The 13,820-nt window shown below is 45.6% G+C and overlaps 1 protein-coding gene across 1 annotated transcript in view; it reads right to left on the bottom strand.

Annotated features, from left to right (window-relative positions):
* Positions 1–3,569: 3,569 nt before the first annotated feature.
* C1H9orf85 (chromosome 1 C9orf85 homolog) overlaps positions 3,570–13,820 on the bottom strand; it is a 44,900-nt gene continuing 34,649 nt past the window's right edge. The window contains exons 4-5 of the mRNA XM_075598098.1: positions 8,676–8,788; positions 3,570–3,970 (exon numbers count right to left, since the gene is read on the bottom strand). Coding sequence (XP_075454213.1) covers positions 3,772–3,970; positions 8,676–8,788 — 312 coding nt within the window. The 3' untranslated portion in view covers positions 3,570–3,771. The remainder of the gene's footprint in view (positions 3,971–8,675; positions 8,789–13,820) is intronic.

Genomic DNA, 13,820 nt, shown 5'->3' with positions numbered 1-13,820 from the left:
TATACCTGAGACCTTACTTTTACCACAATAGGCAGGAGGACAAACCAGCGATTAACGCCTAGAGGCCCAGGTTTTCAGTCAATATATGATATTATTTCATTATCTTGCTAAGGGTTACAACATCAGCGCAACGTGTTTTAATTGTATATATGATTTTCACTTTTTTCACTTTCACTTTGGTTTTTCACTATAGCATTGTTAGAAAATTTAAAAATGTTTACTGTGATGTGCACCCCAAATGTACTTCTGTGAATGCTCTTGTGACTTCTTCACGTGATCATTCAATTGTTAATGATATTAACTTCTGTACATAGGTAGCACTCACTTAGTGTTATTTAACACTTGGTCATTAAATATTATTCATAATTGTTAGTGAGCAGTGTGCAATACTCTGTGTTGTTGTTACATTAAGAAGCAAGCTGAGGCATAGCCGCAAACGAAAAACATGAGAGATTAGCCAAAATGGAAAAAGCACAATAAAAGGTGAAGGTCCCATCCAAACAACATTAAAAAAAAAAAAAACTGCATGGAGGCCACACTCGAAAAGTTATGAAGCCAGATTTGTGAACTGGACCTATATCTCACCTCATATGCACAACAATCCTTAAAATGGACCATTTTTTTTTTTTTTAAGGCCCACAACCAGATTCTAGGCTAGCGGCTAAACTGAACAGGCAAAACCCTTGCAACATACATGCTATATGGCTAAAGTTTGGGACGCTCACCTAAAGTCGCATGGTTATAGTTAAAGAATTAAAAAAAAATTGTATTCTAAATTTCATATAATGGGAACAAAATAAACCACAACGACCAGTACAAAAACTACTGGCTACTTACCTGAGCTCAGCCAAGCTGCCTAGATTTACCATTTCAGATAAAATTACGCTGTACCAAAAGTTTACTATAGAAGAACTTTTAATGGTGATCAAGAATCTGAAATCAAAATCACAAGGCCCTCATGGTTACTCAAATATTATAAAAACTTATTAGATTTGCTCAATTCAGTACTTTCGGACACCAGCTTTCCACCAAAATGTGCTTCAAGCGGCCATCTCTCCCATATACACAAGGAAGGGAAGGACTCTGCATGCTGTGCAAACTATAGACACATTTCCTTAATAAATATGGATATAAAAAGGATTTTCTAAAATTCTGGCAAATAGGGAAGGACCATATTTAAACTCTCTTGTACACACAGATCAAGTAGTATTTATACCAGGTAGACAAGCGGCCAACAATAATCAGGCACATAATTGATCTAATTGCTCAAGTTACCAAGAACAAGACCCCCTCAATGCTACTGGGGTTGGATGCCAAACAAAGTCTGCAATATTTTGGCTTTGGGGGTAATTTCTTAAAGGCAAATTTTGCATTAGTTTTCAAGCATCCCTGGTCATCATTAATGTACAAGCTTGGCCTTCCTCTATATGTTTCGGGGCATCACCTGGGTTATGGCTGCTATAATCGGTGTTTATATGAACTATAAAAAACGTACATTTGTTACAGCCACGTCAGAGGAAGAAGAGGAACAATAATTATTTTAAGACATACATGGCATGCCGATTTTTAAAATTTCAAGGAGTTGTACATTTCATGCATATCCAATTCCCTCACCATCATAAAATCCCAAATCATAATCTAATAGTGTTTTGGAATCTCCCAATGATCAATATATATTTTTTATCCAAGCATATACATTTTCATAGTATCAAAACTCCAATAAGCTTGCTCAGAAATATAAAAAAAAATCCCCAAGTAGAATATTTAAGAAAACTTCAGTGATCAAAAATACTCTACAACTCTATTTTGACAAATTCATTAAGCTGTTTTTTTCTTTTTATTTCCTGAAAAGGAAAGTATTTCTCTCACCCTAGGCAGCTATTTATAATTATGCACACAAACACATGTAATACCCAACAGATAGTCCATTTGCACAAGAGGATTTATTTCTAATGGTAATTTTAAAAAGTCGTACAGGACCTTTTCCTCAAAGGGTACATCTACTTTTTCGGTTTGTAGTGCGAGATTGGTTGCTTTCCTGCGAATTAACTGCTTGTGATTTCTTGGTTGAACAGATATGGATGTTTACAGAATTCCTCTAATACAGGTTGTATTTTATGTCCGAGATTTTCTTTTTAGAAACTGGTGACTTCTGAAATATTTATGAAGATTTTGAAGTGAAACTTCTTTAGTGGCACCTATTCTGATGGGGTAAAACGGGAGAGATGGGGCACGAAATGTGAAACGGAAGTGACGTCACGGCTCCCCCATCCCTCCATCCCTCCCCCCACACACCCGCTGCGATAGCCGCCGCTCCTAACGGCCGCCGTTAACCCCACACGTCTGCTGCCATGGGTATACAAAGATGGCTGGCTCAGAGCTTCCGATGTGGGTGTAGTTAGATGGCGGAAGCCCCGCAAGTCCTCCGGCTGTGAGAGGAGGAGCCGCTGCTCAGCCTCTCTCCTCCCTACCTCCGCTTCCCCTTCCCTGTGTCCCGCTGACTGAGCGCCGCCGGGGCTGGAGGAGGAGAGGAGCCCCGAGATCATGGAGTCTAACCGGATGATGGCGCCGCTCCTAACAGCCACCAATTCCCCCCACACGCCCGCTGCGCTGTCAGCATATGCCAACGACGTGCCCTGTTGCCTCTCACGGCTACTGCTCCAGTAACCCGGGAAGCGGGGGGTTTGAGCGTGCCGCTTCCCACGCAGCATTGCCGGAGGGGGGGCCCTCAAGGACAGGGGGGGGGGGAGAGAGTCAGGAGACTCAGCCCGACCCCCCGCGAGTCCGCAGCTCTGGGGGGGGGAATCAGGAGAGAGGGTGCAGGACACAGAGAGACACACATACACACACACACACACATATATATACACACACACACACACACACTGACTGACACACTGACTGACACGCACACACATACACACGCACACTGACTCACTGACACACACACGCACACTGACTGACACGCACGTACACTGACTGACACGCACGTACACTGACTGACACGCACGCACAGACACACATACACACACACTGACACACACACACTGACACACATACACACACACACTGACTGACACGCACCCACACTGACTGACATACGCACGCACTGACACACATACACACACACACACACTGACTGACACACATACACACACACACACACAGTCACACGGGCACACACACAAGGAATTCACGCTTATTGCAAATACAGGGGATGTGTGCCAAGCACGCACGTTCTAAGTCCAAATTTATTCGCGTTTTGTCAATGAAATTGTATTTTGATTTTTAATTAAAACATCACAAACACAAATACAATTTCTGTGACAAAAGTCAAAGAAGTTTCACTTACTATGCGCGTGCACAGCACACACAGCTTTTTTTTCCCATAAACTTTTCCATGTCTAATAAAAGTAAGCTTGTCATTTTATTTACCTCACATAGAACAGAGGTGCTGCTGTGCTTTCAAAATACAGTTGGCCCTTGATAATTCACCTATTAGGATCATTTGAAAAAAAAAAAAAAACAACAAAAAAAAAAACAACAAAAAAAAAAACAAAACAAGCAAGAACATTGAGCAAATTTATGCACACTCCCATAGGAACAAATTGTAAATCATTGATGTAGTAAAAACACTGCTTCGGGTTCATTTCAATTAGCAAAAAGGGTAATGCATATAAAATAATTCAATGAGCAAAGCGATATGGCAGACAAGTGTCCATCAATAGATGTCTCATATTTTCACACCGAGACATTCTGTAATGTTAGCTGCTAACCAGTCTTGTTTTTAGATAGATGTTCACAATTTTCTTTATTCATCTTTATTTCAGTTAACTCTTCCTTAGGATCATCCAAATCAATGGCAAAATCAAAGTCCTCCTCCTCATCCTCTTCTTCTTCTTCACCACACACTTTACCCTCCTGATTACTCGATGCAGACTCGTCTGTCGGTTGTAGTTTTGCCACAATTCTAATAAAAATAAAAATATATTAAAAATGATTTATAGGACATAGAAACTTACATCATATCGTTTTTCTGTAACTCCATTATTAATGATACTCGAACCAGCCAGGTAATCCCGGTTACTAGTTAGACGCTAGTCTCTAATGTAGGTGTGCCAAATGTCACCATGCTGATACATGGGGGGAGGTGGCTGAAAGCTGTGCTCAAATAACACATTTCATGTATCTATAGCAAATACTAACTAAGAGACCCGGGATGTAATGTTCCTGCTCTCCTCTCTCTCTCTTTTTCCCTGTCTCCCCCCTCTCTCTTCCCGTCTCCCCCCCCTCTCTCTCTCTCTTCCTCCCTCTCTCTTCCCCTGTCTACCCCCTCTCTCTTCCCCTGTCTCCCCCCTCTCTGTTTGTCCCCCGTTCCCATCAATCCAGCTCCCCCCCCCTTTACAGGTCCGGTCCCCCCTCCTTTACAGCTTCATGTAGTGTGTGTGTGTGTGTGTGTGTGTGTGTGTGTGTGCGTCAGTCAGTGTGTGTGTGTGTGTGTGTGTGTGCGTCAGTCAGTCAGTGTGTGTGTGTGTGTGCGTCAGTCAGTGTGTGTGTGTGCGTCAGTCAGTGTGTGTGTGCGTCAGTCAGTGTGTGTGTGTGTGCATGCGTGCGTCAGTGTGTGTGTGTGTGTGTGTGTGTGCGTCAGTCAGTGTGTGTGGGTGTGTGCACGTCAGTCGGTGGGTGTGTGCGTGCCAGTCTCTGTGCGCGTCAGTGTGTGCGCGTCAGTCAGTGTGTGTGCACGCGCGCGCATCCGGCTTTGTGTGTGTGCGTCAGTCAGTCAGTGTGTGTGTGTGTGTGTGTGTGTGTGTGTGTGTGTGCGTCAGTCAGTGTGTGTGTGCGTCAGTCAGTGTGTGTGCGTCAGTCAGTGTGTGTGTGTGTGCGCGCGTCAGTCAGTGTGTGTGTGTGTGTGTGTGTGTGTGTGTGCGTCAGTGTGTGTGTGTGTATGCGTGCGTCTGTGGGTGTGTGTGTGGGTGTGTGTGTGTGCGCGTCAGTGGGTGTGTGCGCGTCAGTCAGTGGGTGTGTGCGTGTGTGCGTCTGTGGGTGTGTGTGTGCGCGTCAGTGTGTGTGTCAGTCAGTGGGTGTGTGCGCGTCAGTCAGTGGGTGTGTGCGCGTCAGTCAGTGGGTGTGTGCGCGTCAGTCAGTGGGTGTGCGCGCGTGCGTCAGTCAGTGGGTGTGTGCGCGTGCGTCAGTCAGTGGGTGTGTGTGCGCCAGTCTGTGTGTGCGCGTGTGTGCGCGTGTGTGCGCGCCCATCCGGCTGTGTGTGTGGTGTGTGTGGTGTGTGTGTGTCCCTTCTACCACCCCCATCTGCTTTTTCCTCTGCCCTAGCGCGAAGGGGTGGGTGGGGGGTGGTTGTTGATACCTGCTCGCGGTCCGGGCGGGGGGGTTGATACCTGCTGGCGCCGCCGTGGGTGGGGGGGTGGTTGTGGGGTGGTGATAGCTGCTGGCGCTACCCGGCTTCCCGGCCCGGCCGCGGGGGGGGGGTTGATGGGGAACCTGGCAACTTGTGAGAGGCGTCGGTTACGGCTTTCCGGCCCGTCCGCGGGGGGGGGGAGGGGGGGAGGAGGAGAAGAGGGGGGATGAGGAGGTACCTGGCAACGTGTGAAAGGCGGCGGCGTCGGTTACTCGGCGGGATTCGGTGTGTCGAGAGGTGAGGTGGAGCGTTTGAGGTGAGGCTGTGGCGCAGAGGAGCGTGCGGCTCTGGCCGTGGGTAGCGGTGCAGAGGCTGGGGTTTGCTGTGGGTGTGGGGGGGGGAGGGGGAATGTGGGGAGAGGAGAGGTGAGGCGGCGGCACCGAGGAGCGGGCAGCGTGGCTGAGTGACCAATGAGGCGTGCGGGGCGGGTCCACGGACCAATCTGATTGGCCAGAGGGTGAGTGACAGACCAACTGACCAATCAGATTGGCCTTATCAGATTGGCCTTTGGGACAGACATACAACGTTTTGAAAAATATATAGATATAGATAGATGGAGTTTTGTATAGCTTTTAGATGGCTTAATTTCCTCGTGTATTAAAGGGTGAATGAGAGCTCAGTGCAATATCTGTATTATGTGCAATCTATTAAGTAGATTCATGAAAGTGACCATTTCATAAAACAGATGTTTTTGCGTGATGACATCTTTCAATCTAGTCCTATGCGGACAGAGTAAGGAGTATGAGCCTTCTAATCATTCTGAATCAGTCCCACATAAATTATCAATGTCATTGGCTTCCTTATAAAATGATTCAATACCCACAGGAGTTCACCTATTTGCTTCTTGTGTAAAAAGGAGTCCGTTTCCATTTTCTTCAGGTCCTTTTAAGATAAAAGATTATTTGGATAAAGCATAGCCTCAGGCCGCTATTACTTTCCTTGGGCCTTAACAGAATAAGTCCTGCTAGGGACAGGCACAGGAAGGGTTAAGTCCTCATGAAGGCCTAGTATGCTATTGCAGCTTTGGATACACTTACTGTATCCAGGAGTGGGCCAAGCAACAACCAGAGTGTCAATCCTGGGGAGGGTACTGGCTGGGTCATGCCTATCAGTATCAGACCTGCCCTGTTATGGGGCAGGGTTACAAGCCCATCCTCCATGTTATATACAGGCACTCTCCCAGAAGTGAGTGTGCTCTTCCCTCCCCCTGTGGAGTGGGCAATAGCTACCCTGTATCCCATAAAGGGGATACAGGAGGAACACCAAAAGGGAGCCTAGATGGGCCTCAAGCCTTAAGGTGACCTTCAAGGGAATGTGGATTTGCTGTGATTTCTGGGACCATGCAATAAACATCAGTTGAACCATCTATGAACCATCTATGAGTGTGGCTTACTGTCTGGACAAGAGGAAGTGTCAGCATGGACCATCCTCCATCTCCTCGCCGACTGGAGGCGCTGCCATGTGAGAATAAAGAACCCTGAAAGCCTGTCCTGATTCTCCCCATACCACCGCGGAGTAACTCAGAGGCTCCTGGATTGCCAGCAGGTATGCACTGCACCAGGAAACATAAAGGTAGCGACCCAATCTCACATAGAGTGGGGGTAAAGGTGCTACATAGATAATTATTGATCTTTCTACTCTATCCTTATACCAAGTATGCTGCCACCAATAGCCAAACTAAAATAATGTAAAAGGCTTTAGACTCTGCCACGTGCCGTCTTAGTTATTTTAGTAGATGAACAAGCTTCCTGCAGTATACAATCTTATCCCAAACTTTTAGGTAAAGATAATTAAAATACCCAAAAGCATTCAGCTATTATGGAGACATTAAAGCCTGGCGTTTGTGTAAATATGGTGACAATCAACTATATTAAACATGACATGGTAATTAATTCCCATTAATCCAAGAAGGAATTGCCTCTTTTATACATAGATTGCGCTATGTGCAGTCTCATTCACATTTGTGTAGAACAAGGTTTGTTCATTTACACTTATAGAAAAAGGAAATAGTTGCGCCAAACGTGTGTAAATGGATTTTAACCTTTAGTCCCACAGAAAGTGTTAACCTGCTGCCAGAGTCTCTATAGAGGTGATTCACAAACCCCTATGTTTAACAGTCTTAAGGAACGGGGTGGATCCTCCGGCGCTTGTCTCCACTTGTGACTCCGGGGTACATGTAATATAGATGGAAAAAAGGGGAAGGGGGTGAGGGGACACAATCAGAAGTGTAGTAACAAATATATGACTGTATATTTAAACACACTTACATGGGGATATAAGGTCTTCCGTAGTGTTAGGGAGGACTCTGGATATTACCTCAAATATAGAAAAGAAAAGGGGACATAGTATAACACTGTTTAATAAACAAACAAAATTAAAAGAGATTGGGAACTCACAAATGGCCAACAAAAAATGGCATAGGGAAGGGATATCTCCAGATTCCACAGACCGGCTTTTCAAGTGTTTGATCGTCAGTCTGCAATCTTCTCCAGTTGGTTTGCTGTTGTTACAGGAGGGTTGGAAAACGGCAGCGGTAGGTCTTCCGGTACTCGTGCACAGATCAGTTGTCCTCATGCTTTGCACTCTCCTTGTCTCAGCTATCCGCCTTCCGCGCATATTTGAGGTAATATCCAGAGTCCTCCCTAACACTACGGAAGACCTTATATCCCCATGTGTGTTTAAATATACAGTCATATATTTGTTACTACACACCTGATATTTCTGATTGTGTCGCCTCACCTCCTTCCCCTTTTTTCAATCTATATTACATGTACCCCGAGTCACAAGTGGAGACAAGCGCCGGAGGATCCACCCCGTTCCTTAAGATTGTTTATTTACACTGTTAAAATGTCTATCACCATCGCACAAAGGTATGTATTTTATTGTTTTATTATGCGCCTTTAAGAACCGTCCTCTTTTCACTGCATTATTATTGTCTCTTGATAAGTACTGTATGTACTTTTAAAGATGTATGAACAACGTTTTACAAAGAGCAAGGGGTCGAAAGACCATTTATTTTCCTCCAAGATACAAAAAGACATCTCAGGCAAAATCCTGGCAGTGCTTTTGTGAAGGTAAGGGGACGATGTACCATTTGTTAATGTTACAGGGAAAATTAGGGGAAAAAAATGTGGATTTGTGTCTTTGCGTGTGATGTTCAGCATAACCAAGAACCGAAAAGAAAATCTGTACAGATACAAGCAGTCGCTAGAAGCCACGGGCGGCTTTCTTATTTTAGACTGTGGTTCCATCCTTTACTTACGGAAAAACAATCTCTTCTTTTTTTCCACATTTGGCACAAAGTTCAAGCTTAATAGCACAGGGTTTGCATATAATACGATAAGAATCCTTCACAGTCTTCTGCAGCATTTGACACTGTTGGGGAACAAAAAGGTGCATGCAAAAATAAGTAAATCTATTTTACACAAAACAGTATGGAAACATTAATATGAAAAAACAAGCAGGATACATCTCAGTTTTGTTTTTTCCCCCCTCATTACACAAATTCACATCAAAAAGTAGTTAAAGTATCAAAAACAAGGGAGAGAGGAGAAGAGAGAGGAGAAGAGAGAGAGGGAGAGAGGGGGAGAAGAGAGAGAGAGAGAGAGAGAGAGAGAGAGAGAGAGAGAGAGAGAGAGAGGGGGGAGAAGAGAGAGGGGGGAGAAGAGAGAGAGAGAGAGAGGGGGGAGAAGAGAGAGAGAGGGGGGAGAAGAGAGAGAGAGAGGGGGGAGAAGAGAGAGAGAGAGGGGGGGGAGAAGAGAGATAGAGAGGGGGGGGAGAAGAGAGAGAGGGGGGAGAAGAGAGAGAGAGGGGGAGGGAGAAGAGAGAGAGAGAGGGGGAGAAAGAGAGAGAGGGGGGAGAAGAGAGAGAGAGAGGGGGGAGAAGAGAGAGGGGGGAGAAGAGAGAGAGAGGGGGAGGAAGAGAGAGAGAGAGGGGGGGAGAAGAGAGAGAGAGAGGGGGGGGGGAGAAGAGAGAGAGAGAGGAGAAGAGAGAGAGAGGGGGGGGGAGAGATAGAGGGGGAGAAGAGAGAGAGAGGGGAGAAGAGAGAGAGGGGGAGAAGAGAGAGAGAGAGGGGGGAGAAGAGAGAGAGAGAGGGGAGAAGAGAGAGAGGGGGGAGAAGAGAGAGAGAGGGAGAAGAGAGAGAGAGGGGGGAGAAGAGAGAGAGAGAGGGGAGAAGAGAGAGAGAGGGGGGAGAAGAGAGAGAGAGGGGGAGAAGAGAGAGAGAGAGAGAGAGAGAGAGAGACAGAGGGGGGAGAAGAGAGAGAGAGAGAGAGAGACAGAGGGGGAGAAGAGAGAGAGAGAGAGAGAGAGAAGAGAGAGAGAGAGAGAGAGAGAGAGAGAGAGAGAGGGGGGGAGAAGAGAGAGAGAGAGGGGGAGAAGAGAGAGAGAGAGGGGGAGAAGAGAGAGAGAGAGGGGGGAGAAGAGAGAGAGGGGGGAAGAAGAGAGAGGGGGGAGAAGAGAGAGAGAGGGGGGAGAAGAGAGAGAGAGGGGAGAGAAGAGAGAAGAGAGAGAGAGAGAGGGGGAGAAGAGAGAGAGAGAGAGGGGGGAGAAGAGAGAGGGGGGGAGAAGAGAGAGAGAGAGGGGGAGAAGAGAGAGAGAGAGGGGGAGAAGAGAGAGAGAGAGGGGGGAGAAGAGAGAGAGGGTGGGAGAGAGGAGAAAGGAGAGGGTATGGGGTGAGAGGTGGCAAGGGAGAGGTAGGGAGAAACTATAGTCCTAGCTAAAGATAGCCATAAGCATACAAGGAATATGTAGTGCACATATCTTATTTTTAATGGTCTTCTAGTGTCAACACTATGAAATCTGCTTGGGTTAATCAGTTCCTATAGATCAATTTAGGGCAAGTGAAGAACTGGGGTGGGACACCAACACCTTTGCAAAGATTCTCAGGTAAGTGAGAGATAAGGGCTTGTAATTACTGCATGCAAGGTTTCTGCCTTTTATATGTACTACTGCAGTTACGGACTGCAATATTTGTTTACATCACTATACAGGCTGTAAGGTTAAGAGCTTTGATGAATATTCCTATGTAAATGACATAGGGGAAAAAGTTTGGAAGACATCCTAGTTTAGGACAGCAACCCAAAAGGTAAAGAATATCAGTTGCAAAAAACTGGGAGAACTCATAAGATTAAATCATTTATTAATTGCAGATCCTCATATGTTGTCTACCTCATCACTTGTGGATGTGGTAGTCAATATGTGGGAAGAACCATTAGGAATTTAAAAATCCGCATTATGGAACATTTGCGATTGATATCCAAGGGGGATCTTAACCATCCTGTTCCCAAACATTTTACCACTGTCCTCATGGTGGCATACACAACTTTAGATTTCAAGGTATAGAATGTATCTCTCTAACGTCTAGATTGGGCAATAGAGTCCAAAGATTGGACCAACGTGAGGCATTCTGGATCTTTACATTGAAGACCAGGATGGCTCACGGTTTAAATATTGAATGGGATCTTTCCCACTTTCTGTAAAATATGAAATATGTATCATTTGCTCATCATCATTGACCGTTACTACACTGTTCTTGTAATTATCATTTATGAAAATGATCGGATTTCTTACAATGTATATTTATGTCAAGTTTAATATTATACCCTAAGCTTGTTGCAATCTATAATGAATCTCTGCATACATCTTTGGCATATAGAAATTATACAAGGTTAACAACTATAATGAATTATTGACATGTTATTATTTAATTATTTAAATATATATTTGTTATTATTTTGTAGATCTTATTTTATATATGGGTCTATTACTTTGTATCTTGTTTCTATAGTGATGAAACATGTTCATATGACAACCACAGTCATTATACTTATACCATTATTCATATAGTGTACATTGACTCATTAGTTCTTTTGAGTGATGAATAGATGTATATTTATTTTGTTATGGCTGGGTATGACTGCGATTGTCAATATGTGTCTTTCTTACCACGTGTTCTTTATTTATCATTAGGTTAATATATAGTTTTCTTTAATTTCTTTTTAAATCTTTTCTTAGTCTTATTATATGTTGCTTTCTTCTTTTTTCCTTTTGCCTTTGTTTTATGTTTTCATGCGCAAAGTGGGGGGCGCGACCCCCAGGGGGGGCGGGAGATTGTGCTGGGGGGCGCGGGCAGTTGCAGAGGCCCCGCGCTCTTCCCCCAGGCATTTAAATTAAATGCCGGGGGATCGCGTGAGGCCCCTGCAACTGTTTACTTACCGGGATTCAGCCGTCTGTGTTGCGTCGCCATGGCAACGCGGCGTCAATAGACGCCGCGGCACCATGTGACTTGACGCTGCGTGGGCGTGTGACGTCATCTGACGCGAATGAAGGTAGGCAGGGGGGCGCGAGAGCCGGGGGCAGAGTGACAGGGGGGCGCAGCACAAAAAGTTTGCGCTCCCCTGGTGTAGATTGTTTATTGTTAATTGGTGTTTAAATAAAGTTGTTGTTGTTTTTAAATATTCTAGTCATTAGCTGTGCACTGACGGCGCTGGCATGCGCTCAGATGTGTCCGGGTCCTCCATTGGGGCGTGGCTCCTTGCCCTTCTTCCGGTTCTGGGGCGTGTCGTCGGGACTGTGCGGCGCGGCACTGATGCGCATGTGCGACATGCGTTCCAGTGTGGTTGCGGGCGCGCACTTCTGGTGTCACTCCTTGCTCGGGGTGGATTGGTGGGGCGTGCTGTTACGTCCTGACTCAGCGACGCGGTCATTGGTGCGCATGCGCAGCGCGTCTTTGCATACTTTTGGCCCGAATTATGGGCTATATCTGACAGTAGGTACGTGTTTCATCATACACCTTGATAAAGTACTGCGGGACGAAACGCGTTGGTGCGGCTGTTATATACACCCATGTGTGAGTCCATATAAATAAATACCCTCGATTTTTATTTGGAGTTTGCCCCATATTTTTTCCAATAATCATCCAGTTGCAGTGCATCCTTTGCTTCTCTCCATTTCCATTGTTTCACGACTTCAGGAGTGCACGCAGAGGAACCTTCATTCGGCTTTGGCGTCCTGGATTCCAGCACACCCCCAGGGCAGGTAATGGGCATTAGCCCTTATCTTATTACCTGTTATATCTATGGGGATGCTTATGCCATTAAGGTGGGATGTGCAATATTGACCATATGTGCGGTAGTCATGCAGACTGACCGCTAGGTCTTTATTTTTGCCTCCCCGTATAGGAATATATATATATATATATATATATATGAGCCCAAGGACTAAATACAGTGTTCCTTTTTCTGGATCAACGTTCTTAATTACCAAGATGTTTGTGTGCACACACGGTATCTGAGCATCGCTCTACCTACCATTTTCCTGCAAAAAATAAATAACCTGAATGTAAAGTCAAATCTAAAAAGAAGGAGCCAAATGCATTTACAGACACAATGATGATGATGTCACCTTCCAGCTTGCAAGCCCATAATAAAATACCACTGCCATATATACATGAGAACTTTGTAGAATGAAGCGGGCCTAGCCTGAATGGGTGGCACAGCAGGTGACCGGGGGGCTCGGCCTCCCCGATCCGGATTGGCCGCAAGAGCGGCCGGGGGAGGGGCTGCAGGGATATAGCCAGCAGCCAGGAGGGAGGTCCGGCCTCTTGCTCCTGGCTGGCTAAGGATTCGGACGTCCCTCTCCTCCCCTGCAAGCTACAGTAAGGTAAGACCCCGAAATGGGGGTCAATCCTGGGCGCTCCCCCTCCTGTATAGCCGCGATTTTTGAATTTCGGGGTCCGCGGGGTCTTAAAGAATAGTACCACGGGGGGGAGGCGCGAGCCCCCCCCTCCTTTAAGGGTTTATGCGGCGCTGGGATTGGGGGGCGGCCAATTGCTTAGGGCACAAGTAGTCGCCAGACGCGCGGGGCTAGAGAGCATGTCATTAAAAACATGGGTGAGATATGCGGTATGTACGTGGTTAGCACACTGGGTGCAATGAGAAAATAGGTGGTATACAGTACGCCAGGAGCACAGGTCATATTAAAAAAAAAAAAAGGGCTATTTCAGGGGATGCAGGAAAGCCACCAGGCGTTTATAGTATATGAACCAGTGGGGTTATGCATATGGTTATATACAGTACGTCAATCAATCATGTTGTCAATATTAAATAGTTCACCGTTATGTCGTCAATGTTAAACAGTTCACCATACGGTATTTCATGGTTCTTTAACGCCGGAAGTCACGTAGGATATATAGGATATATAGGTATATACATATAGATATAGATATATATATATATATATATATATATATATATATAAAAATGGTTAGGCAAGGGGTAACGTGTAATTTTGTTATTACAGCAGTTGCGCAGGAAGGCAAAGAACCGGCACGCAGTGCTTTTGGGAATGTCTTTACAGGCCAGTATGATGCGGATCTTGGTGGAGGCACAGGACCACGACGAGGGGT

The sequence above is a fragment of the Ascaphus truei genome, chromosome 1 (assembly GCF_040206685.1).
Source record: "Ascaphus truei isolate aAscTru1 chromosome 1, aAscTru1.hap1, whole genome shotgun sequence".
NCBI classification, from domain to species: Eukaryota; Metazoa; Chordata; class Amphibia; order Anura; family Ascaphidae; genus Ascaphus; species Ascaphus truei.
Note: the sequence above shows the minus strand (reverse complement) of the source record. Positions and strands in the feature narration are given on the sequence as shown.